Here is a 25,855-nt window from a genome sequence, read left to right as displayed (position 1 = left end):
TAACTGGTAGATGGCACAACCTGTATTTGAACTCAAGTTTAGTTAGCTCTAAAATCTCAACTTGTGACTCCCTTAGAATCTCAATAAATTCACCAACATAGAAATTATACTGACTGGCCGGGCGCGGTGGCTCAAGCCTGTAATCCCAGAACTTTGGGAGGCTGAGACGGGCGGATCACGAGGTCAGGAGATCGAGACCATCCTGGCTAACACGGTGAAACCCCATCTCTACTAAAAAATACAAAAAACTAGCCGGGCGAGGTGGCGGGCGCCTGTAGTCCCAGCTACTCGGGAGGCTGAGGCAGGAGAATGGCGCAAACCCGGGAGGCGGAGCTTGCAGTGAGCCGAGATCGCGCCACTGCACTCCAGCCTGGGCGACAGAGCGAGACTCTGTCTCAAAAAGAAAAAGAAAAAAAAGAAATTATACAAACTACATTGTCAGTCTAAAAATGCAGTAATATTAGAAAAAGAGGAACAAACAAATTATCTACTTTGGAATTATATTTTTAAATATCTTCTAAGTGACACTTAGATATGGAAAAAATCAAACTCAAATTTTCACCTCGTTAGAAATGAGCAGGAGCATGAGGGCTGCATGTCAAACTTATGGGGTGTGGGCAAAGCCGCAGTCAGAAGCTTCAAGGCATTTATTAAGAAGCAAGAAAGATTGAAAACAAACAAATGAGGCATTTAACTCAAGCAGCCATAAAAAGAAGTATAAAACAAAGTCAGAGAAAACAGCAGGAAGGAATTAATACAAATAAAAGCTGAAATAAATTAAATAGAAAAGAAAAAAGGAAACTCACCAATAAAATACAAAATACAAAAAGCCTATTCAAAGGAGAGAGCAAAGAAAACAAAAACACATTACGAATGAGCTAGTGCTTTAACTATAGAAACATAAAAGACAAAAGAAATTTAATGAGAACACTGCATAGAACTTTACACCAATACATATGAAAGTCTCGATAAAATGCATTATAATGTTAGAAAATATAAATTACCAAGTTTGAGTCATGAGGATATAGAAAATCTAAATAGGCAGATAATAAGGAAATAAATGATAAGAGCTAAATATCTACAACTGAAAAGAAGTCATCAAGCCCAGGGGATTTTATAGGCAAGACTTACCTAATTATCAAGTAATGGATAACATCTTTCCTATATAAACTGATCCAGAGAAAGAAACAAAAAAGGATAGTTTTTTAACTTATTCCGTAATCCTAATACCCAAACTGAGCAAATATATGCTTATCCATTTAGAAAAATTTAGTAGACATGTTAGAATGTTTAAGTTCTTTATGTTCGTAGGATACAACATCAACTTAGGAAAATCAGTAACAGCTTTTCTCAAATCAGTAATAACTATGTAGAAAACATAAAAGAAGCATACATGAAAAACTGATCCTATTCCTGAAGTTTAAAAGAATGCAACAGTGTAATTTTTCACTCTAAAAGGCACATATGATCTTTACACATAAGCAAAGGAAGTACAGAGAGGTTACGTAGTTTGTCTGAAGTCACACAACTGGTAAGTGGCAGACTCAGGATTTGGACTCTGTTAGTCTGGATCCAAAACATACTTGGATAAACCTCTACAGCATAGTGCCTTTCATAAATGCCCATGAATAATCTCCAAAAGACATGTGCAAAACCTTTATGCAAATAATCAAAAACTTCACTGAATGTTTTAAAAGAGCAGTTGATAGAGATACAAACTATGTTTCTGAATTAGAGGACTCCAAATTATAAAGATGCTGTATTAGTCAGGATAAGGTAAGCTTTCTTCCTGTAGCCAGTGAGCCTCCTCCCCCAACCAGAAGTTTGTGCACAAAAGTTAATTTCTTAATTGTGCAAAGTCTATTGTGATTGTGGCAGTCTTCCTCTATCCTGTAGAATGCATCAGGAACACATGGTTTCCAAGCTTGCCATAACAAGGGAAGAGGCAGCTTGAAAATCACAGGATGTTTTGAAAAGGCTAAGTCTGGTAGTGACTTGTATGGTGTCAGCACAGATTCCATTTTTCAGAATTCAGTTACATGGCCCCTTCAGCCCAACTGCAAGACAGGCTTAGACATGTAAGTCCAGGAAGAGGACATGGTGTTGTTAATGCAAGATGTCTTTGTCACAGTTATCAGAAGTGCCCAGCACAGAGTTAACTTGCAAAACGTATTTATTAAATAAAAGAAAAGTAAATAAAATTAGTATTAAAATCTTCCCCCAATTTAGTTTACAAATTCAAAGCATGGCCACCCAAAATTCCACTAGGGATTTGCATATAATTTGATAAGCCCATTCTGAAATTCATTTGAAAGGAAAAGCATGGAAGAGCAGTCAGGACTTTGGAAATAGAAAACTAGTGTTGATGAAGGGGAGGAGTATTATTTTATTACTATATCCAAAACAGGCAATAAAGCTATAGTAATTAAAATAGCTTGGAATTACTGCAGGAATATACAGATAATTAAACAGGAAAAACACCAACCATGTATACATGGCATATGTAGGGATTACACGTGTAAAAAAAGTAACATTTCAAGTTTGTTGTTGAAAGGTCACACATTTCAGACAATTGTCAGCCATTTTAAAAAACAGTTAAGTTAAAATAACCACTCACACTACATTCAAAAATAAATGCTATACATATTAAATAACCAAAGATTTTTTAAACCTATACAATACTACAATAATATACAGAAATATATTTATCATCTTGTGGGTTTCTAGAGATTGCACAAATTTCAGACACAAAGACCAAGAGAGAGAGGTAATAAGATATCAAAAGCAAGATTAAAATACAAGCACAGACTGGAAAAAATGTTAATATATATGGAAGGTGAAGGATAACTACCCAGAAAATATTTAGAGCATATATAAACCAATACAAAGAAAAGGGCAAATATCACAATAGAAAAATAGTCAATGCACATTAATGGATAATCTATAGAAGGAGAAATGCAAGTGACCATAATGTGAAAAGGTGCTGAACTTAATCAGTAACAAGGTAAATGCAAATCCAAACAAAAATGAGTTATTTTTCCTATCCTAGATTGGCAGTAATGAACATGAAAGATGTAGAAAAATGGGATCTCCCATTCATCAATTATAGGATTGTAAATGGTAGAGACTCTACAGGTGACTATTTAGTAGATCTATCAAAATTTTAAAATTCATAAAACATTGACCAAGCAATTTCTTTTCTGAGTATCTCTTTTATAGAAACACATAGTTGGGCGCAATGATATATGTGCAAAGATCTTCATTATGGCACTGTTCGTAATAACAAACAGCTATAAACTGCCAAAGTGCCCATCAATAAAAATTAGTTAAAAGCATTATGGTACATTTATACTGTGCAATGCCAAATAACCATTAAAAAAGATAGATCTATATGTATAGTATTTTGAAAAGATCTCCAAGAAATAGCATCAGGTGCAAATGCATGTCTCACAACAATATATAGTGTAATTCTGTTTATGAGTTTATTATGAAATGTGTATGTGCATATGTGTGTGTTTATAAATCCCCCCAATTTAGTCTGCAAATTCAAAGAAATGTGTATGTATACACACACAGACACACACACACACAAACATACACGCACAATATGTATTTAAATGATCGAAAAACTCCCGGAAGAGCACATAACAATTAACAATGGTGACTTCTGGGACAGGAAGTGAGGAGTGGGAAATGAAGAAGTTCCATATTTTACTCTATAGACTTTGATAATGGTTTGTTTTGTTTTGATTTTGAGATGGAGTCTCACACTGTTGCCTGAACTGGAGTGCAGTGGCATGATCCCGGCTCACTACAACCTCCACTTCCCAGGTTCAAGTGATTCTCCTGCCTCCGCCTCCTGAGTAGCTGGGATTACAGGCGCCTGCCACCATGCCTGGCTAATTTTTATTATTTTTTATTTTTAGTAGAGACAGGGTTTCACTATGTTGGCCAGGCTTGTTCGAATGTCTGACCTCATGATCCACCTGCCTCACCCTCCTAAAGTGTTAGGATTACAGGTGTGAGCCACTGCGCCCAGCCAGACTTTGATAATGTTTACTCAACTTCAACAATAATATATTTATTCACAGTTACACAGGCATGTGGGTGTGTGTGGATGGGGGGGGGGAGAGAGAGAGAGAGAGAGAGAGAGAGAGAGAGAGAGAACTCTAGCCAGTATACCCAGGAAACCATTTCTCCATATTTTCTGAATAAATGGATGGAACTAGACTTTATCAAGCACTCATCATGTACGATTCACTTCCATATACACTCATTTCATCTGCACTGCAACTGTATTAAAAGGGACTTAGTAATATTTAGCAGATGCAAAAAGAAGGGGATATACTTTACCAAGGCTCCGAGACAGGGCCCTTTTCCAAGAGATTTCCCCACTGCACTATGGAAAGGAACATGTGAACATTAGAAAGACAATCAGTGCATCAGTGCAGTACACCAGGGATTGGGGAAAGCAGAGAAACAGTGACGGTTTGCTTCATGCATGAGACTTCCTGGCTTTTCACTAGAGTAATCTTGGGTCAAGTTTTCAGCTCTGCTTGTCTTCTTTCTGCCTCCAGTTCAACTCTATATCTGTAACATCAGCTACTGCTTCCCACAACCTGTGTACATTTTCTTTCCAAACCACCATACAGAGCCTCTTCCTTCTCCCATCTGAGTTCCTGAGACCCTTTGCAGTTAGAATCAATGAATCTTTGCTACACCCTTTGAAAGAAAGGCAAATAAGCGATTGCCTGCTGTATACTTTCTCAAAATGGTATAACCCAACCAGGGTCATTTTGTGCACATAGAAGGCACTAGATTTGGAGGAGACAAAAATAGACAAATGTCCCTTTTTCTAACAGAACTGAATTTGAATATCAACTTTGCTACTTATAGTATGACATGCTTTACATCTTGGCTCCTTATTTTGCTTATGTGTAAAGCAGAAATGATGGTATTACTCTTTCTTCATGGTTATATAATAAATACATAAAGTGTTCAGTGAATAGTGCACGCTCAACAAATAGAAATACCACCATTACTACCACTGTTATGATTATTGTGTTAAGTACATTGCAATTCCTGGGTTTTTTTGTGGCCAATATATCGTGTGACCTTATAGCATCCTACTGAATTAAGAAAGGTAGGAGTGTCTACTGTATATTACACATGAGGAAACTGGGGATCATAGACATTAAATGACTCACTCATGTTCACATAGGTCACAAGGAGAAAAATGAAATTTGTACAGGTCTGTCCAATCTCACAGATGATTTTCTTGTCTGTCTTTACTTATTTATGTGCACCATAGCCCTAGTGTGTAGCAGTGAACTTTGAAAAGGTAGACACTCATAGAATTCCAGTTTCCGGAATGATTTTTTAGGGGCTGAGATCTCTGATTTCTTGCCCCAACCACCCCCATCCACTCCAGCCCACGTGTCTCTGAGATTTCTTTGTCCCTGTAAATCTTCAAGTTGCAAATATTCAGATGCCTGTTTTGCCCATAGATGAGACCATCGCTGTCTCAAAGGCTGGTCAAGGGCTTTTCTGGCTATCAGAAATGGGTGGTTAGACTAACGGAGGCTGCTAAAATCCCTAAGTGAACAGAAGCCTTGTGCTGTCCATGGTCCTGGAAAGTTTCACCTCTGAGCTACCAGGATGATAAAAACCTTGTATTTGCTACAGTCTTCAAGCTTCGTTGACAGATGCACTGGGAATAGATTCTGGTTTGAGACACTAGTTGATAATTCCCTGTGAATTGGTCTGTCATGCTTTTTAAAGTCTGTGTGTTCATGGGAAACAGTTTTTAAATTTGCTTTGTGTGTGGATGTGCATGCTGGTGTCCCCTTGACTCCTCTAAAATGTCACAAATGACTTTCCTTGAATTTACCAATTTGCAGTATTAATGTGCTTCTCTCTAGACATCTGTGCCCTAGATAGGTTCCAGGCAGAATAGCTGTCTCCTTCCTAAACTCTGACCTGTTTTGCAGGGAAAGGAGGCCTTGGTTTTAGGTCACCCCCAATGGGGGCATTCAGGGTGTGAAGCTAATTCTCAGCTCTGTTTTATCATACAGTTGCGTGGAGGAGTACAAACTGGCTCCTGATGGAAAATCCTGCTTAATGCTCTCAGATGTCTGCGAGGGCCCCAAGTGCCTCAAACCTGACTCCAAATTCAATGATACCCTCTTTGGAGAAATGCTACATGGTTACAACAACCGGACCCAGCATGTGAACCAAGGCCAAGTCTTCCAGATGACCTTTAGGTATGCTGTAGATACTTGAATATTGCTGGTCTGAGTCACTGACAAGCAACCTGGGCACAGGGAGGAAGCCATGGGCACAATGGGGTAGAGACCTGTTATTCAGGCCAACATCACTTTAAGCTCACAGGTACCCTCTTAAGAAGTGTTGAAAGTCAGCTAAATTTATTCCATAAGGTTTCTTTTTCATGGTCCTAGCATATATTTGTCCCACCATACCATTTTCCTAGCTCTATCCACATATTTTAAATTCAATCTTTAATTATCCTATAAGTACAGTTAATGGCATTTTGAAAAACATTAATTAATCTTTCAGTCTACTGAAAAATAAGTATTTTATGTATGCTGTTCAGGCAGTTCAAAAATAAAGACATTTAATGTAGTAGGAAATAAAAATCCCATCACCCAGATATACCTAGAATTAACATTTTCCTGAATGCTCTTAAAATTTCTACTTCTCTCTTTCTTGCTCTGTTTTTTCCTATCTGCCTACACACACACACACACACACACACCCCAAATCCCAGTAAAGCTGTTTAGAAATTGCTTTTTTCACTCAATAAGTGAGTGATGGTTAGGTTGGCCAGATTATGTGAGGATTAAACATGCAAGATGTTGGTAAAGGGTTTCCTTGGACAGTTGAAGAAACTGGAACTGTTCTGCCTAAAGAAGATAAACCTTAAGTGGTGACTTATTCATGCCTCAAAGCTTGAAGAACCATAAGGTAGTAGAGTGAGATTTGTTGCATGTATAGAAAAGGATTATCTAAATGCACACACACACACACATGCACACACACATACTTTTAGCCATGTTTGCATAAAAAAAGAATAAGATATTATCACAAAGCAAGGTTCTCCTAATCATTTGAGGTCATATCAATAAAAGTCAGAACTAGTAATAAGTCACCATGATAGTCATCATTGTTTCCATTCCATCATCTTACTAATAGTAGTGATAATTGTATTATGAGTGGTAATAATGGTTACCATTTACTAATAATTATTCTGTATCAAGCTCTTTACTACTAACTACTACTGCTAACAATAATAATGTCCACTAACATTGATTCAGCATACGCAAAAGGGTTTTCTAAGTACTTTTTACCTATTAAGTTATGTAATCCTCACAATGATCCTGTGAGGCAGGGGTTATTATCATCCTTTTTATACAGAAGAGAAACAGAAATCTAAAGTAGCTTTCCAAAGACTCCCTTCTAGGAAGGAGGAGAGCCAAGATAATTTCATTTTAGCTTCATTATTGAAATCATTGGAGGCACTATGACCTCCATTTTACAATTGAGAAATTAATCCAGAGAGGTTGAGTGACTTTCTCAAGTTCATCATCTAGTAAGAGGTAGAGTCAGGAATCAGATATAACTTCAGCTGACTCTAAAACCTTGCTCTTGTATTTCAATTCAGCATACCCTCTTACTCCCATTTTAGAGAATGAGAATGGAGATGTGAATTCACTAAAACTGTTCATCCTTGTAATCATCATATACTCTTTCAGAACCTCCTCTTTCCCATGTACCATGCTGGTTATTGGGCATAAGATGGAAAATGAGAGAGAAATAGCCCCTCTGACACTTTAGGTATCATTGGCATGTGGACCCACGACTCAGATACTCAAGCAGAGGCTGAATGCTACTTTACTGGAAAAGCTCTGAGCCAGGCATGGTGGCTCACACCTGTAATTCCAACACTGTGGGAGGCCTAGGTGGGAGGATCACTTGAGCCCAGGAGTGTGAGACCAGCCTGGGTAACTTTGCAAGATTCCATCTCTGCTTAAAAAAAAAAAAAAAAAATTAAAACTGGGCCTGGCATGGTGGCTCACGCCTGTAATCCCAGCACTTTGGAAGGCCGAGGCGGGCAGATCACGAGGTCAGGAGATTGAGACTATCCTGGCTAACACGGTGAAACCCCATCTCTACTAAAAATACAAAAAAATTAGCCAGGTGTGGTAGCAGGCACTTGTAGTCCCAGCTACTTGGGAGGCTGAGGCAGGAGAATAGCATAAACCCGGGAGGCAGAGCTTGCAGTGAGCTGAGATCGCGCCACTGCACTCCAGCCTGGGCGACAGAGCGAGACTCCATCTCAAAATAAAATAAAATAAAATAAAATAAAAAATAAAACAGTTATTTGAACATGGTGGTACATGCCTGTAGTCCCAGCTACTCGGGAGGCTGAGGCAGGACCATCACTTGAGCCTGGCCACTCAAGGTTATAGTGAGCTATGATCATGCCACTGAAATCCAGTCTGGGCAACCGAGTGAACACTTGTCTCTATTGAAAAAATAAAAAAATAAAGAACAACAAAAATCAGAAAAAGCTCTGAGGGAAATTTAAGGATAGTCTGGATGAACTGTGGTTCAATGCTGAGATTCTATGATACTAGTTTTCTATAATTTTAATGGTCTATGAAAGTATGTCTTGAGCAACATCGTGGATAGAATAATGCTGCTTGGAATACAAAAGAAAAAAATAAGGAATTATTCCTTCTCTTTGAGGAAGAAATTTAAAAGCTTGCAAGATGACATGCACAAGTTTTAAAAAAATAGAAAAATTTAATTTGCAAAGCAGTGTTCCAAGGAAAGACAATGGTTTCCAAAGAGTTCCCATGGGAAGCCTGTTGAAAGGAATTAGAAGGAAAGATAAAGGGCTTCTCAAAGGACAAGGCTTGTGAACTGAGGTTTGAAGTGATAGCAAAGAATAGTGCCTCTTGGGAGAGATAAGAGTTAAAGGGCATTTTCCTGTCCAGGAAGGAGCCTGCAAAGGCCCAGACATATGGAAAAGCAACAGTGGGAGTCAAGAAAACAGACTTGCAAATGAACCTGACTTCAAATCCCAGCCCCATCCACGGCAAGCATAATTCTACGCTTCATCTTTAAAACGGGGTGCTTTTAACAGAAGCCAGCCATTTCCATAGGTACATTGCATGTTTTATGGAGTTTCATTTCTCACAGCAGCTCTCAGAGTAGCTGGCATTTGATAATTGAGCCAATGTACCATTCTCTTGTGTGAAGAATAGCTTGGTCCAAAAGAAGGATCCACATGTGTAGTAAGAGGCTAGATCCTGAACAAACTTCATTAAATCCTGGGATCCCATTTCACATGCAGGGAAAGGACTTGTTCACAAAGCAAGTCATTGTGGGACCAGCCCATGTTCTCAGATCTCCTGACTGCCTGGGGTGTTTATCTTTCCGCCGCCAACAGACTCGTCAGTAAGAAAGAGCATGGCACCGCTGGGGGTGGTGGCTCAGGCCTGTAATCCCAGCACTTTGGGAGGCTGAGGCGGGCGGATCACGAGGTTAGGAGATCAAGACCATCCTGGCTTACACAGTGAAACCCTGTCTCTACTAAAAATACAAAAAATTAGCCAGGCGTGGTGGTGGGCGCCTGTAGTCCCAGCTACTCGGGAGGGTGAGGGAGGGGAATGGTGTGAACCCGGGAGGCAGAACTTGCAGTGAGCCGAGATAGCGCCACTGCACTCCAGCCTGGATGACAGAGCGAGACTCTGTCTCAAAAGAAAAGAAAAGAAAAGAAAAGAGCATGGCATCTTAAAGCCTGGCCTAGGGGTGTCCAGTCCCAGTCCCAGACACAACTTTAGGCCCATTAAAAGTCGTTGTTCTGCCTCAAACACTCTGCTTATTGTTTCCAACTTCTCAACCCTGGATTGCCTCTGAACAGCCAGAGCCTAAGTGCCCTGATTTGCCCATGGAGAGGAGTAGAGTGAACAGACCAGGATTTTCTCTTTTGATGACAACCTCAAGATTTAGAAAACTCCCAAGACTACCACCATTATATTTGAGCAATCCATTCCATTTAAGCTCTGTCATCCTTGGCTTCAGCTAAACTTTCTTTGCAATTATTTCCATCTCCCGACCATGTAACCTCTTGGAACCATGCTAAGTCAGTTGCCTCCCCACTGTGGAAAGGCAAGCCACTTCTGATGAGTCTAAATTTATCTTTTCCTTTTCTTTCCTTTTGAAATGGAGCCTCACAGTGTTGCCTGGGCTGGAGTGCAGTGGCGTGATCTCAGCTCACTGCAACCTCCGCCTCCCAGGTTCACACGATTCTCCTGCCTCAGCCTCCCAAGTAGCTGGGATTACAGGCACACACCACACCTGGCTAATTTTTTGTATTTTTAATAAAGAAAGGGTTTCACTATGTTGGTCAGATGGGTCTCAAACTCCTGACCTCGTGATCCACCCACCTCGGCCTCCCAAAGTGCTAGGATTACAGACATGAGCCACCGCGCTCAGCCCTAAATTTATCTTTTTCAAGTCTCCCTTCCTGAGCTCCAGGCAGTGGGGAGAATGGAGCTCCTTTGTCCTTCATGTTACTGAAAGCCTGCAAGTATTTCAGCATCAAATGCAGTTGTCATTTCTCTCCTCCTACTACTTCCTTCCTCCCTCCTCTAAGTAATCTCTGGTCCAGCCCTAGAGAGTAGCCAGCAAGTACTGCCACCAGCCGTCTCACCATATGCCTCATTTCCTGACAATTGGCTGGCCGAGGATATCAAACTCTCTACCAGCTAGTGTCTCCTGTGTGACAGCTACAGTTCTGCTTTGTTCTCCTCCCTGCCCCTGCCTAGATCACCCCACCTAGCAACTGCTGATACAAGAGAGGTCTGTGTTTTCCATTTCCTCTCTTGAATCTCTGAAAGAGCAACCCGGATTTCTGCTTTACAAAGCGCTTAAAAATGTAATGTCTCTGACCTAGACGAGAACTTAAAGATTAACTATTTCAGACCTTACTTGTACAGATGGAGAAACGGAAGCTCAGGAAAGGATATAACTGGCTCAGTATTCACAGTGACTGGAACTCCTCTCATGCTGAAAGTTAGTTTCGGACTCCCAAACCAGTGCTCCCTGGTTTCTTGTTCTGCAATAAAGGATGTATGCAACTACTTTATATCCCATATCAGCATGTGGTGAGGAGAGCTATGTGTTCTATCCCTATTCTCAGTGTAGAGTGAGGACCCAGGTGTCACAGGGGGAGACCAAATTGATAACTAAGGAGGGATCTTAGGCAAGGACCACTCCATGGGGAGCTACCTCTTCAGGTCACTGCATATAGGCTACAGCCTGTTCCTGAGGGTGTGAGCATGTGGTGATATTTCCTGACCAGTCCGAGGGTTCGCACTGTGTGCAAAGATTAAGCATGGTGCACATTAAGGGACTCACATGGAAAGCTTAAGATAGGGCAAGAGTGACAAGGAGACTCAGACAGACAGAGCAGAGGCAGGGAGAGAGAGGCAAAAACAGAGGAGACACTAAAGAACAGTCTGTGTCACAGCAGGAGGGAACAGCAAGCAAAGAAAGAATTAAGAAGAGATGTGGAGCAGTGAACAGAGTTAAAGAGTTACAGAGACAGACAGCAGAAGGTGGGGAAATGGGAAATGTGTGCAAGATGGAAAGACTGAAGGAGACATGAAAAGATCAAGAAAGAAGTACATGGAGTTCATACAAAAGTCAAAATACAGTTTGTTCCTAGGAAGGGAATGGGGCTTGTTTTGAGAGACTGGATGGAGATGAGAGAGACCACTTGATTAGGAATTAGGTTGAAATTGACATGAATGAAGCCTTTGGTAAAATGTCAAGTTCTGTGGAAATGGGAAGAGCCAATGATTTTTCTTCCAAATTGCTCCCAGGTCCAGTAAGTGATGTCAAGCTTTGTTGTTTTTTATCCCTTCCAGTGCACAGTGTTGGTCTTAGTGATCCATATAGGGTCACTGTCAGAATCCCCTTTCCCTTGTTCTTGATCAGTGTGGGAATTGACAGACTGTTCAAGTGAGATAAACTCACCAAAGGTTGGTGGTATTTGATGTTTATTTGTTTGTTTTTACTCTCTCCCCGCCCCCTTACCCTCATTCATTCTACTTCATTCCTATAAGGAAGGAAGGTCAACTTTGGTTATAGATTGCAGAGATTTAGATAAACATCAGTCAAGAACTATTATTGAACCTGGTGTCTCAGAAATGGCAGGAAGGAGAAGTTGCTTGGAAATGGGGACTGAGCAAATTGCAGTGGTAGATCTTGCAAAGGCCTCATCATAAATAAGATAGGCCTGCTGGCCACAGGCATTTGCCCATAGGCCCTCAAGAATGACCTGCAAAGAGCTGGAGGAGCTCATGAAAGATTTATTAGAAAGGGACTTTTCAATCTTGTCTGCTTCTCAGATGTGCATATTGTATAGCATAAGAGGACAGTTTGGGGTAAGATGTGGGATTTGGGGATTCAGCACTGACAACCCACGCCTGGCAACACAGAAGGGCTTTCTATAAGGATTCAAGGAAAGCTGGTCTTTGTTAGTAGCACTCACTCTTTCCCCCACTGAGGATACTGAGTCAGTTCTTATTAAGTGGTCTCCAAAGCTGTTCTGGCCTATGATTTTTCTAGTGCCTTCCTAAGAGATGATTAATTAAACATGCTGCTTCTGAAACCTTCTTTCCCCTCCCTTCCACCTCTTTCCCTCCTCCCCCCTTTTAATGGTGTGCACATTTTTTATGTGTCTGGTCCTATACTGAATACTTTATGTGTTTTTCCATTTGATCTTTTCACACCTATTGCAAAGGAGCCATTAACAACTTGGCTTTATGAATAAAAGGAAATGAATGTATCAGTCAGAATGCATTAGTTTGTGTCTTGGGAACAAACAATTTCAAACTTCAGTGGCTTGAATGTGAAAGTTTTTAATGTGTTGGTCATACCACATGCCTCTCCCTGGATGGCAGGGGCCCTGGCCGTTCTGGTGTTTGGAAATCTAGACTGACAGAAGAATCACCTTTCTGTGCTTCCATTAATGCTTTCATAGTGAGAAACAAACTTGGCTATCATAACTTTCTCCTAGCAGTGAAATTCTGCTTCTATTTCTAGTCAAATTAAGTCCCATTGCTATCTCAAAGGACTGGACAGAGACATGCTATCTTATGATGTGTCTTACAATAAGACATGCTATCTTATCTCAGCACATCGTAAGACGCTGAGAAGCAAAGGCACAGAAATATTTGTGGGACACTGAAGCACAGAGAGATTAGGCTAACTAGCCTAGCAGTCAAACAGCTAAAGAAGTGGTAGCATCTGGGTTTAACACCAAAGTTCACTTAGCAGTCATGCCTTCCAGGCTCCTAGCACTCTCCTGTTTCATATTGCAGCCTCTGAGAACTATAATACGTCCTTCTATTCTCTTATCAATTTCTTTCATTCAGTTACTGAAGAACCACAAACTTTATAGCTGGAAAAACCTTGGAGAACAATTTGTACAAACTCTCCTCTTGTTCGTTTGTTTGTATGGGACAGAGTCTTGCTCTGTCGCCCAGGCTGGAGTGCAGTGGCACGATCTTGGCTCACTGCAACCTGTGCCTCCTGGGCTGAACTGATTCTCCTGCCTCAGCCTCCAGAATAGCTGGGATTACAGACATGTGCCACCATGCCCAGCTAATTTATGTATCTTTAGTAGAGACAAGGTTTCACCATGTTGGCCAGGCTGGTCTTGAACTCCTGGCCTCAAGTGATCCTCCCACCTCAGGCTCCCAAAGTGTTGTAATTATAGGTGTGAGCCACCACACCTGGCCAAACTCTCCCCTTTAGTAGATGGGATACCTGAGGCTCACAGTGGTTAAGTAAAGTGCCTAAAGTTGTATCACTAATACATGAATAAGCCAGTCCTTCAACCCTCAGCCTGTTTGTCTGCACTATATTCTGTCTGAAGGCTTGGAGACATGGCATCCAACCCTGTACAGGAGCACCAATGCCAAGGTCCTGTAGAGAATTAGTGGCAGAACCAGGCCTGGAAGTTGTGTTTGTGCACTCTCAGGTCTGTGTGCTTTATAACAGATGATGATCTCATTGAAATAAGAAAAAGCAAAAGAGGCTGTTAGTGGAGACAGTATTAATTAAAAGGAGGCATTAGCTTCTGATTTTTCAAGGCTATTCCCAAGCCTCTCTATGAAGCAATATTCTGCGATATTCAAACTCTTAGCAAAATCCTTAATTTGTCACTTGGAAACATAGCAGTTTGCTGCCTTCTTTGCGGGACCATTGGCAAGATCTTGGAAGTGCACTGAGGACAGCATTTGGAACTGGATTAGAGGAGTCAAGGGGTGAATTTTCCTGGCAGTCTAACTCCTGAACTGGTTGCAGAAAAAAATCTCTTTTCTTTTGTGTGGCTCCATGTTTCCAAGGTTTTCGGACATCTTTGGCAGGAATCAAGACCAATGTTGGGCGTACCATAGGGGCTGGAATCAGAAAGCTAAATTTCTTTTTTCAAACCACTTTATTAAAGTATAATTGACATAAAAAAAGTTGTTCATATTTAATGTACACAACTCGATTAGTTTGGAGATAAGTATATACGAGTGAAACCATCACCACCATCAAGGCCATAGATAGATCCATTACCTTCCATAGCTTTCTCCTACCCTCTTTGTTTATTTAGTTTTTTTGTGCTGAGAACATTTAACACCCAGCATTTTGGTATGCCAAAATGGGAGGATCTCCTGAGGCCAGGAGTTCAAGACTAGTCTGAGGATTATAGTGATATCACATCTCTACAAAAAAAAAAAAAAAGTTAGCTGAACATGGTGTTGTGCAGCAGTAGTCACAGCTACTTGAGAGGCTCACTAGAGCCCAGGAGTTTAAGGCTGCAGTGAGCCGTGATGGCACCACTGCATTCCAGCCTGAGTGACACTGTGAGATCCTGTCTCAAAAAACAAAATGAAACACTTAACATATCTTAGTGAAATTTGAGTCTACAATACAGTATTGTTAGCTATGGAGACTATACTGTAAAATAGATCTCCAGAACTTATTTATCTTGCATAATAAAACTTTGTTCCCAAAACCTTGTACCCTTTAGTCCTTGCCTCCCCATTTTTCCGTTCACCTAGTTTCTGACAACTGCAATTATACTTTCTGCTCCTATGAGTTTCTGATACTGTTCTGCCATTTCCTGCTGTATCACCCTTGACCATTCTTCTCCCTGGTTTCTGTGACCTCTTCTGTAAATTAAGGCTAGTGCAAATATCAGACAGAGGCTGAGAGCATCTGATACAAAGCATAGCATTTTTGCTACTCAACTCTTATGGCCAGGAGCTTAGTGAAGCCTTTCCTATTCACCTGATCATAAGAATCACATGGGACTGCACCAAGACCCACCATTTTTCCCAGAGAAGGGGATCAGAAAAGTGCATTTTTACCAGTATTTCCAGGTGGTTCATATGATCCAACAATTTTGGGATACAATGACTTGGTGTTTAAGAGGCTAGCTCTGGACTCAGAGACCCAGCTTGCCTTTGGTCAACTGTGTGACTAGAGGCACATTATTTCATTAAGCCTCAATTTCCCCCATCCCTAAATTAAGAATAATAGTAACAATGCCCACTTCCTGGTGTTGAGATAATTAAATGGAATTGGAACCTGTTTCATATCTGTCCTTGGCAGACAGAAGACCCACGTGCCATAGGGGGCTACCAGGTTCATCACTAAGGAGGCGCTGTAAGCAAAGCTCACCTGCATATGCAGGATTATGCAGGGACTAGATCCTCTTCCTGACTGGTGTGCTGCTGTTAAAAGCTAAGAGGGTCCAAATCCCGTGTCTGCCCTTTCCAAGCTGTGTGGCTTTGGATAAATTTCTTAACTTCAATAATCTCAAGATCTTCAACTATAAAGTGGTGTTTTACCTTAAAATATCCTCCAAGAGCTTTGGCAAGGATTTAACAGGCAAATAAGCAAAGCTCCCAGCACACAGTAGGTTCCCAATAAATATTCCTTTCTCTGCCTTAAATTGCATTCCTTTCCCCCCAATTCCAGGAGCCATACAGCAAATGAAGATTTTTTTTTTTTTTTTCATTCCCTGCAAAACTTTTTTCTGAACTGGAGCCAGGGTTATCCTCTCAACTTCTTCCAAGCAGCACATGTTTTGGTAAACATGGTGCTTTCATCAAATGCCCAGGATAGGGGTAGAAGCTCAGCCCTTCATGCTCTGGGGATGAGGGTCATGGGAAGTGGACAGCTCAGCTAGCAGTGTAGAATCACAGCCTCGGGAAAATATAATCTCTCCAGTGTGTTCTGTCACCTGTGTCTTATAGGGTCACCCTTTTTTTTTCCTGCCTGAACGTTCTATAGTGAAATACATCTCATTAGGAATGTGAGATTTAAGTGTTCATATTTACTATGTGGAATTTGATAAAAGGCCTGGGCCCAGATCCAAAAGTTGCAGTGGTGTGCTAATCTCCCACCTCTGGGGTGATATTAAAAATATTTAATGATAAGGCCAGGTGCGGTGACTCACACCTGTAATCCCAGCACTTTGGGAGGCCAGGGTGGGTGGATCACGAGGTAGGGAGTTCGAGACCAGCCTGGCCAACATGGTGAAATCCCGTCTCTATTAAAAATACAAAAAAATGAGCTGGGTGTGGGGGCGGGTGCCTGTAATCCCAGCTAATTGCGAGGCTGAGGCAGGAGAATTGCTTGAACCCAGAAAGCGGAGATTTCAGTGAGCCGAGATCGTGCCATTGTACTCTAGTCTGGGCAACACTAGTGAAACTCTGTCTCAAAAAAACAAGCAAACAAACAAACAAAACAAAAACAACAACAAAAATTACCAATAAGCATAGAAGTGCCACTTGCCCAATAGGAAAGGAGGCCCTTTCAAACAGCATGAAGCTTAACCAGCAAGTCTTGCTGGACTGCACATCAGTCTCACTCACCTACTACCTGTCCTAGTTTTCTTCCCCTATTATCACCACATCACATCCTCTGTCCATTTCCCAATACCCTTAAAGCATAATCCATCTTGTAAAACGATGTTTTCTATCCCTTTCAAAACCTGTGTTTGGGGGGCATAGGCAGATATTTCTCCCATGACACATGTTGACAAAGCAGATTGATGCTCATACTCTTTACATGAGAAAATTGAAGCCCAGAGAAATGAAGCATGGCATTCAAGGCCACACAGCGTGTAAATGACGGAGCCAGGATTGAAGGGCTGCTCTTGTAAACACTCCACAGCCTCTAGATGTGTGTGCTCAGGCACAAGCACATGATCTAGACCAAGCTCGTCCAACCCACAGCCCACGAGCCATGTGTGGCTCAGGATGGCTTTGAATGTGGCCCATCACAAATTTGTAAACTTTCTTAAAATATTATGAAGTTTTTGGCTGGGCTCAGTGGCTTACACCTGTACTCCCAGCACTTTGAGAGGCCGAAGCAGGTGGATCACCTAAGGTCAGGAGTTCGAGACCAGCCTGACCAACGTGGAGAAACCCCGTCTCTACTAAAAATACAAAATTAGCCAGGCTTGGTGGCGCATGCCTGTAATCCCAGCTACTCGGGAAGGCTGAGGCAGGACAATCACTTGAACTTGGGAGATGTAGGTTGCGGTGAGCCAAGATCGCACCATTGCACTCCAGCCTGGGCAACAAGAGTGAAACCCCATCTAAAAAAAGAAAAAAGAAATATGAGTTTTGTTGTTGCGTTTTGGTTTTGGTTTTTTTTTTTTTTTTTTTTTGCATATCAGCTATTATTGGTGTTAGCATATTTTATGTGTGGCTCAAGACCATTCTTCTTTCAATATGGCCCAGGGAAGTCAAAAAATTGGACACTCCTGGTCTAAACTATATGATCCTCTAAGAGCTGTGAAGCAAATAATAGCTCATCATCATTATTATGCATGAAAACCCTATCTAAAGGTGGGAATTTTCCATATATCTGCTTAAAGTCAGAACTCAGTACACATGAATTATACTGGTGCTTCTCAAACTCTAATGTATAAACCGATTGCCTGCTAAAATATAGATTATGCATCAGTAGGCCACAGGTAATAAATTCTTAGGCTCTGCATTTCAAATGAGCTGCTAGGTCCGAGGACCAGCTTTTTTTGTTTGTTTGTTTGTTTTTCAAACATATTTAAGATTCTCTTTTTTCCGGACCTCAATCCCGTTTCCCAAAGGACTATTAAGTTCCTTTTGTATTCACCAGAATTTTAAATAAATTAAAATATGTATTTCCAAGGGGGATCATATGATCAAAATAGCTAGCTAGCCAGCCAGCCATACTGTTCTGCACCTTGAATTTTTCATTTACTCATAGCTCTTGGAGAGCTATCAATGTTTATAGATCTTCCTCCTACGTTTCAGACATGCCATATTTTTCCATTGTAGGGATAACATATGCTCCATGAGGGCAGAGATTTTTGTCTGTGTTGTTCATTGCTATGTCCCCAGTTCCTGCTGAATATGTGTTGAATGATTGAATCATGTAATTATTAACCACTCCTTTATTCATGCACATCTAGGTTGCTTCCAGTTTTTGGCTTTTCCGAAACATATTTCAGTGAACAACTTTTTATATATATATATATATACATACATACTAATACATCTGTAGAACAAATTCCTAGGAGTAGAATGATTGGATTGTTATGTGTGTTTTATTTTATTACTTTTTTTTTTAATTTTTTTTTCAACTTTTGAGATTCGGGGGTTACATGTGCTCATTTTTTACCTGGGTATATTGCATGATCCTGAGGTCTGGGGAATGAATGATCCCTTTGCTCATGTACTGAGCATAGTACCCAATATTTAGTTTTTAAGCCTTGTCCTCTTTCTCCTTCCTCCCTCAGTAGTCCCCAGTTTCTGCTGTTCTCATCTTTATGTCCATGAGTACAGAGGACTAGCTTTGAATAGCAAAGTGTTAAACTGAACTTAAATGCTAGATGGAAACACCAGCTGCCTAGGTTATACATGAGAATGGAGGATTGTTGTTCCTCCATTTGCCAGTTTGAAAGCAGGAACCAAGTCCCAAGGCCAATGACACTAGAGATCCATGGAATCCTAAAGAAGTCTCCTCATGTAATCCTCTCTAGAGTGACCAAGTGCAGAGAATATGTTTCAGTTTTGCAGCAGCCAGGGGAGACAGTCCTGTCCTGCAATCCAGTAGGCCCCCAGTGCATAATGTAGCAGAGGTTATTTTGCATTAATCCACTCTGCTATCTGATGGGCACAGGGATGCCCAGAGATCAGTGCCAACAGAGAAGGCACTTATTGAAGGCAGGCTGCAAACTCCCAGGTGCTGAAGCCACGGTTGGGTGCCTGGATTCGAGCCTCCTCTATGTGCCCACACTGCAATTTCAGCCACAATTGGATGCAGCAGAAAGCTACTTACCAGCAGAGAGCAGTGCTGCATTCTGCTTCAGGTCAAAGGTTGAAGACAAACTGGAAAAGTATGGAGAAATCCATTTGGGAGAAGACATTGGCCTGGGTGAAGCTTTATTATTCTTAAGCACTGAAACAAAAATCTCATAGCATCAACACCCATTAGTTTAACTGGCGACAGAAAGTAAGTAGTAAAATTAAGATCTAGTGAAAGAAGCTTTTTATTGTTTTTTTTTTTTTAATGGGGAGTAGGGAATTGCAATCCATTTTTAAACAAGCCCTCTGTAATCTTTCCCCCTATTTATGGTAAGAGAGGAAAGAAAAATAGCTGCTTTAATTTTTTAAAATTTTATTCTCAATGTTCACATCTCTAAATATACCAAACATGGTCATTTTATGAAGAAAACAAATTATACAGAGCATACTTCAAATGTTCTCCAACGAACCTAAAAATGTGTCTCTAGACTGCAAAAGGTGCTAAAACAACAAAATCAACAAGATCCATTTTGCTTGTCTTCACAGCTCCCTTTCCCCCCTTTTTTTTGGTTTTGTTTTAAATTTCTGGCCTCAAAATCCCTGACTCTGTTCTTTTTCTAGAAGGGGAAAGCCTATCTGAATCATTGAGACATCTGAAGCAGAGACAATTTTTAAAGAAGCGCAATTTCATTACACTCAAATGCAGGCCGTAACTTAGGCTGGTCTAAATGCTCAGAAGGAAGAGTCCTTAGGGAACCTATGAACAGATAAGGATAGATTGTAATTAGCACAGTCATTGTAATTAGCAGAGCAATTGTAATTAGCACAGTGATTGTTTGTTCATTATGGGTGCTTCCAAAGTGACTCCAGGCAGTTTGTTCTCTTAAGTATCTTCTGCCATTTCCCCCCATGATCTTGTTTACACTGCTAATGCACTAAAGTGCTTAGCAATCTCTTTTATAAATAAACACTTAAAAGTTATGGGCCAGCCCAGCCCCTGGTCAAGCATTATGCATTCTTAATGGAGCCCACAGTGCTGAAATTTTACTATATTACATTATGGGAAGTCCATACTGGTATCTCACTCAAGAAAGAAATCACATCTCAGAAGTCATTTGTTACTATTATTGTTTTATTAATCATGAGAGGAAATAAGATGATGACAAAGAAATGAACTTGAGGTCAGAAGTTCTAGCCCTGACTTTACCACTAGTTCTCATTTGTGAGTTAATGAGTTTTGGTTGAACACCTGTTATATATCAGGTCTTATAAATCTCTGGAGATAGGGCTGGGCACGGTGGCTCACACCTGTAATCCCAGCACTTTGGGAGGCCAAGGCAGGCAGATCACGAGGTCAGGAGTTTGAGACCAGTCTGGCCAATGGGGTGAAACCCCGTCTCTACTAAAAATACAAAAATTAGCTCAGTGTGGTGATGCATGCCTGTAATCCCAGCTACTTGGAAGGCTGAGGCAGTAGAATCGCTTGAACCTGGGAGGTGGAGGTGCAGTGAACTGAGATCACACCACTACATTCCAGCTTGGGTGACAGAGTGAGACTCCATCTAAAAACAAAACAAAATAAAATAAATTCTCTGGAGATAAAAAGAGGAAGAAGACAGTTGAGGTCTCTATTCTTGTGCAGATAGACTCGCCAACAAGTGCATTTTGCTCAGTGAGAGGCAGCGAAGACTCCCTGGAAGAAGTGCTCCCTGAGACCTGGAGGCTAGAGTAACAGTTAACATGTGAGGGAGTGTTCCAGGCAAATGAGAGCAAAGAGGGTCTGTAGACGTGAACATCAAGGTGGGTCATGAAGGGGTGGAGGGATAGGATTGCGGAGGTAAGGAAGCCATGGCGGAGGATGGACATTCCATCAGGAAAGGCTATGTAAGCACCAAAGGGGGGCCGTTACTAGCTGTAAGACCTTGCACCTTCTAATCGCCTTTCTCAGCCTCAGTTTTCTCACCATGAAATCAGGGAATAGAACAGTGCCTGCCTCACAGGAGAATTATGAAGAGGAGGAAGAGGTGATGAGAAAAGCAGGGTTAGGCCGGGTGCGGTGTCTCATGCCTGCAATCCCAGCACTTTGGGAGGCCGAGGCAGACGGATCATCTGAGGTCAGGAGTTTGAGACCAGACTGGCCAACATGGTGAAACCCCGTCTCTACTAAAACTACAAAAATTAGGCAGGTGCGGTGGTGCGTGCCTGTAATCCCAGCTACTTGGGAGGCTGAGGCAGGAGACTCGATTGAACCAGGGAGGCAGAGGTTGCAGTGAGCCAAGATATCACACTACTGCACTCTAGCCTGGGCGACAGAGTAAGACTCCATCTCAAAAATAAAAATAAAAAATAAAAAATAAAAAAAGAGAGAGAGAGATAGGGAAAAGACAGGTTAAAATGCCTTGTAAAGATTTGGTAATATTAGTGACATTTGCCTCAACATGAATCCAGGCATCCGTGAGATACCACTTACTCCAAAATTGTGTCGTAGTATGCATTCTGTCACACTTGAAATCATGTGAGATGCAAATTTGCCAGCATTACTTTCTTTGTATTCCTTCCAGATAAATGAAAAAGTAAGTCTATTCTAAGCTCACATTAATAAGCCCACACATGTGTATCAAGAAAATTAACTTTTAGGGAAATATTTTTATTTCAGAGAGATGCCCTGAATAGAAATGTATGTAGTAACAGTTCTAATGAAAGATATGATCACAGTTTATTGGATGTGAATTTATACAGAAAGCTCCAAGGGCAGTGGCTGGGGTTTTATGTAACATCACCACTGAATAATTACTATTAATGATAATGTAGTGGAACACCTCAAAGGTGGCTTTTAAGAGTCCAAAATGAGCATTTATTTTTTATGTAGCCTGAGATCCTCAGATGAGCCCATTAAGTGGACAGTTAATTAGCAGGTACAAGCCAGGAGTCAAAGCTACAGGCATTTGAGTAGCCCAGGGCTGGTTAATTCATTGTATGCCTGAGGACTTTGAAAGAACCTTAAACCCTGAGTCAGCCTCTCCATTCTTTACTGAGTTTCCAGTGACCTTGAGGCTGCTTCAGTTTCTTTTGATGCTTTCTAGAGTAGAAGGAAAGAAAGACGATGAAGTGATTGTTCTTACTTCTCATGCCATAGTTCAGAGAACTAAAGTTATTCTAAAGGATACCCCTGTAAGTTTCTATTAATTCCCTATTTCTTAGGAGTTAGTGAGGACCCAGCCACTGGGAATAAACAACTCCAGAGACCATGTAAGCATTTTGCAGCTGTATTTGCAAAGGAGGTGGAAACACAGCTTGAGAATTAAGCTAAATTGCAATTAAATTTGCTTCAGCTTTGTGCTCTAGCCAATCAGTACACATCAAGTGCTTATTCTGTGACAGGTTCTGGGGATTCGGGCTGAACAAAACTCAGTCTGATGTTGGTGTAAAGGGGAAAATAATATACTTTTTTATTTTTTGTATTATCTAAGGCTATGTTCACTTTGTTTTTTACTGTCACCCCCTGTCATAGAAAAAAATAGGATTGAATTCTTCTTAATGAGAAAAATTAAAATACTAAGGGTTACTGTTTTGTTGGGTAGAGTTAGACATTGGAGTACCACAAGCCATTGTACTGTCTAAGACAATTTCTGCCACTACTGAGAATGTGTCATGTTAGTGGATTTACAAGTGTCATTTTATAAATGAGGTAACTGGGACTCAAAGAGATCTGATAACTTGACTGACATCACATAGCTGGGGTCAGAGCCTTACTTACTGGGTCTTTATGAAACTTGGGTGTTCTTTTCCATACTCCACTCAGACAGGGTTATTTTTAATATACAAATACCACTTGTATATGTTTATGAGATACAATGTGATGTTTTGATATATGTGTACACTGTAGAATGATTAAATCAAGCTAATAAACATATTCATCATCTCACATACTTTTTGTGATGAGAATATTAAAAAACTTTTCAAAGCAAATTTTTGAAATATACAATACCTTATTAACTATGGTCACCACACTGAGCAATGGACTAAAACTGACTCCTCCTGTCTAATTGAAACTTCGTACCCTTTGACCAATCTTTCCCTGTTCTTCATCATCTCCTCCCAACTCCTCATCCTCTCCCCACCCCCTGCCTCTGATAACCACCATTCTACTCTCTAATATGAGTTTGACTTTTTAGATTCCATATACAAGTGAGAACATGCAGTATTTGTCTTTCTGTGTTTGGCTTATTTCACTTAGCATAATGTCCTCCAGGTTCAGATAGGATTTTAAAAATATATATATTTTTTATTTTAAACAGTTTTAGATTTATAGATAAATCACAAAAACAGTACAGGGAGTTCCCATATATCCTGTGACCAGTTTCCCACAGCATCCTCTTACATTTGTATGATACATTTGTTATAATTAATAAATCAATATTGATACATTATTATTACCTAAAGTTCATACTTTATTCAGATTTCCTTAGTTTTTATCTGATGTCCTTTTTCTGATACAGGAGCCCATTCAACATACAGACATCAAAGCAAAATTACACTGGATAGTGTTAAACGGCAAGAAAGACTTTATTCAAGGCTATTGCAATAGAGGAAGGAGAGAGAGGTCTGAACTCAATTTCACTGAAACTGAAAGGGAAAGGAGGGTTTTTAATTGCTGGGGTAAGTAGAAAAGTACCAGAGGACATTAGGAGATAAAACAATAGGATGTGTCCGGCACATTGAGTTATTCTTGACTTTGCAAATGTATTTCTCTGTGATTAGGCCATCTGTGTTTGCTAATTGGTATCCATGGAAGTTAGGCTTCCACCCTTCCACAGAGACTGGGAGATAGGGATACTGTCTTCCTTGATGATTACATTTCAGAGAGATAGCTCCCATGTCCTTGAGAAAGACAGTCCTAGGTTGTAAAACTGGCAAGAAATTTTCTAAAAGATTTATGTCTTAAAGGGGAAGAGAAATAATTTACAATTGCAAGTTTCTAAAGTAAATGCTCTAAGAAAAGGCAGGTCAGGGACCTAGAGACTGGAGAAGGCTGCCTGGTGCTTAGTCAAGTTGATGCAAGGTTAAGAGCATCTTGGTCACCATCTCACACTGACTTGTCCATCTCCTTAGCTCCCCTTGGCTGCGACAGTTTGGTAGGCGTATGTATTAGTTCATTCTCACGCTACTGTAAGGACATACCCAAGACTGGGTATTTTATAAAGGAAAGAAGTTTAATGGACTCACAGTTCCCCATGGCTGGGGAGGTCCTAAGAAACTCACAGTCATGGTGGAAGGTACTTCTTCACAGGGCAGCAGGAAAGAGAAGGAGTGTCCAGTGAAAGGGGAAGCCCCGTTTAAAACCATCAGATCTCTTTAGAACTAACTCCCTATTATGAGAACAGGATGGGGGAAACGGCCCCCCTCATTCAATTATCTCCACCTGGTCTCTCCCAGGACCCATGGGGATAATGGGAACCACAATTCAAGGTGAGATTTCAGTGGGGACACAGCCAAACCATATCAGTGTAGTTTTAAACTGATTTCTTAATAGGTATTACAGTTACAGAGTTTAAAAACACAAACAGCATAAAAGACATCCAATGAGGAATGTCACTCCTTTCTCAGTTTTTTTCCATCCTTTTCCGCTGTCCCCCATTTTTATTAGTTTCTTGGGTATCTCTCCAGTATTTCTTTATGTAGTACTGATCGTAGTAACAAGAGTAACAAGTAACAGTAGTGATTGTAGTAATAAGAGTAACAAGATAACAATGACACACTGCACCAGACACTATTTATCCTCACTCTACCAAAAATACTTTTGAGCACTTATTCTATGACACTGACTATTGTAGGAAACCAGGAAGACAATAGTGAACAAAATATATAAAAATCCCCTGCTCTGAAGGTTTATATTCTAGTGTAGGGTACAGATAATCAACAAATAAATATATACTCTGTCAGGTATACACATTGTGGAGAAAAGCAGGTTAAGTTGAGGGTGTTAGAGGGTTTCAGGCAGGGAATTCTATGTTTTATGGGCTGGAAGACTTCTTTGATAAAGTGACGTTGGTACAAAGATCTGAAACAAGGCAGTGAACTGTGCACATATCTGGGGAACAGCTTCCAGGTAGAAGGCAGAGTAAGTTCAAAGACCCTTGACATTTTCTGTGAACCAAAAGGAGCTTCGGTGGATGGAACAGAGGGGGAGAGGGGGCAAATAGTAGGAAAAAAGGTTACAAATAAGGAAGCAATGGGTACCAAGTGGGGAAGTATGGGCCATTTTGTATAGGGTCCTGTGGGACTCCTAAATGCAGTAGCTTGGAGAAGCAAACCTAGCTAGTGCATTATTTGAGCAGAAAATGGCTATAATCTGACTGGGTTGTGAAGAATAGATGTTAGTGGGCAGGGTGAAATCAGGAAAAGCAGTTCCCAGGCTGCTGCTGTGGTCTAGATGTCAGACAACAGTAGATTGGAGCATG

General features: G+C 40.7%; 1 protein-coding gene across 12 annotated transcripts in view; it reads left to right on the top strand.

Moving 5' to 3' along the window:
• Positions 1–25,855, top strand: part of LOC105487111 (astrotactin 2) — a 995,255-nt gene that overhangs the window by 613,347 nt on the left and 356,053 nt on the right. For all 12 annotated transcript variants that reach the window (XR_011612991.1, XR_011612990.1, XR_011612989.1 and 9 more), the window contains one exon: positions 6,075–6,263. Coding sequence is in view for 8 of the 12 variants with exons in the window: in XM_011750424.3 (XP_011748726.3) it covers positions 6,075–6,263 (189 nt within the window). In the remaining 4 variants the exon portion in view is untranslated. The remainder of the gene's footprint in view (positions 1–6,074; positions 6,264–25,855) is intronic.

Source organism: Macaca nemestrina, chromosome 14, assembly GCF_043159975.1.
Source record: "Macaca nemestrina isolate mMacNem1 chromosome 14, mMacNem.hap1, whole genome shotgun sequence".
Lineage (NCBI taxonomy): Eukaryota > Metazoa > Chordata > Mammalia > Primates > Cercopithecidae > Macaca > Macaca nemestrina.
Note: the sequence above shows the minus strand (reverse complement) of the source record. Positions and strands in the feature narration are given on the sequence as shown.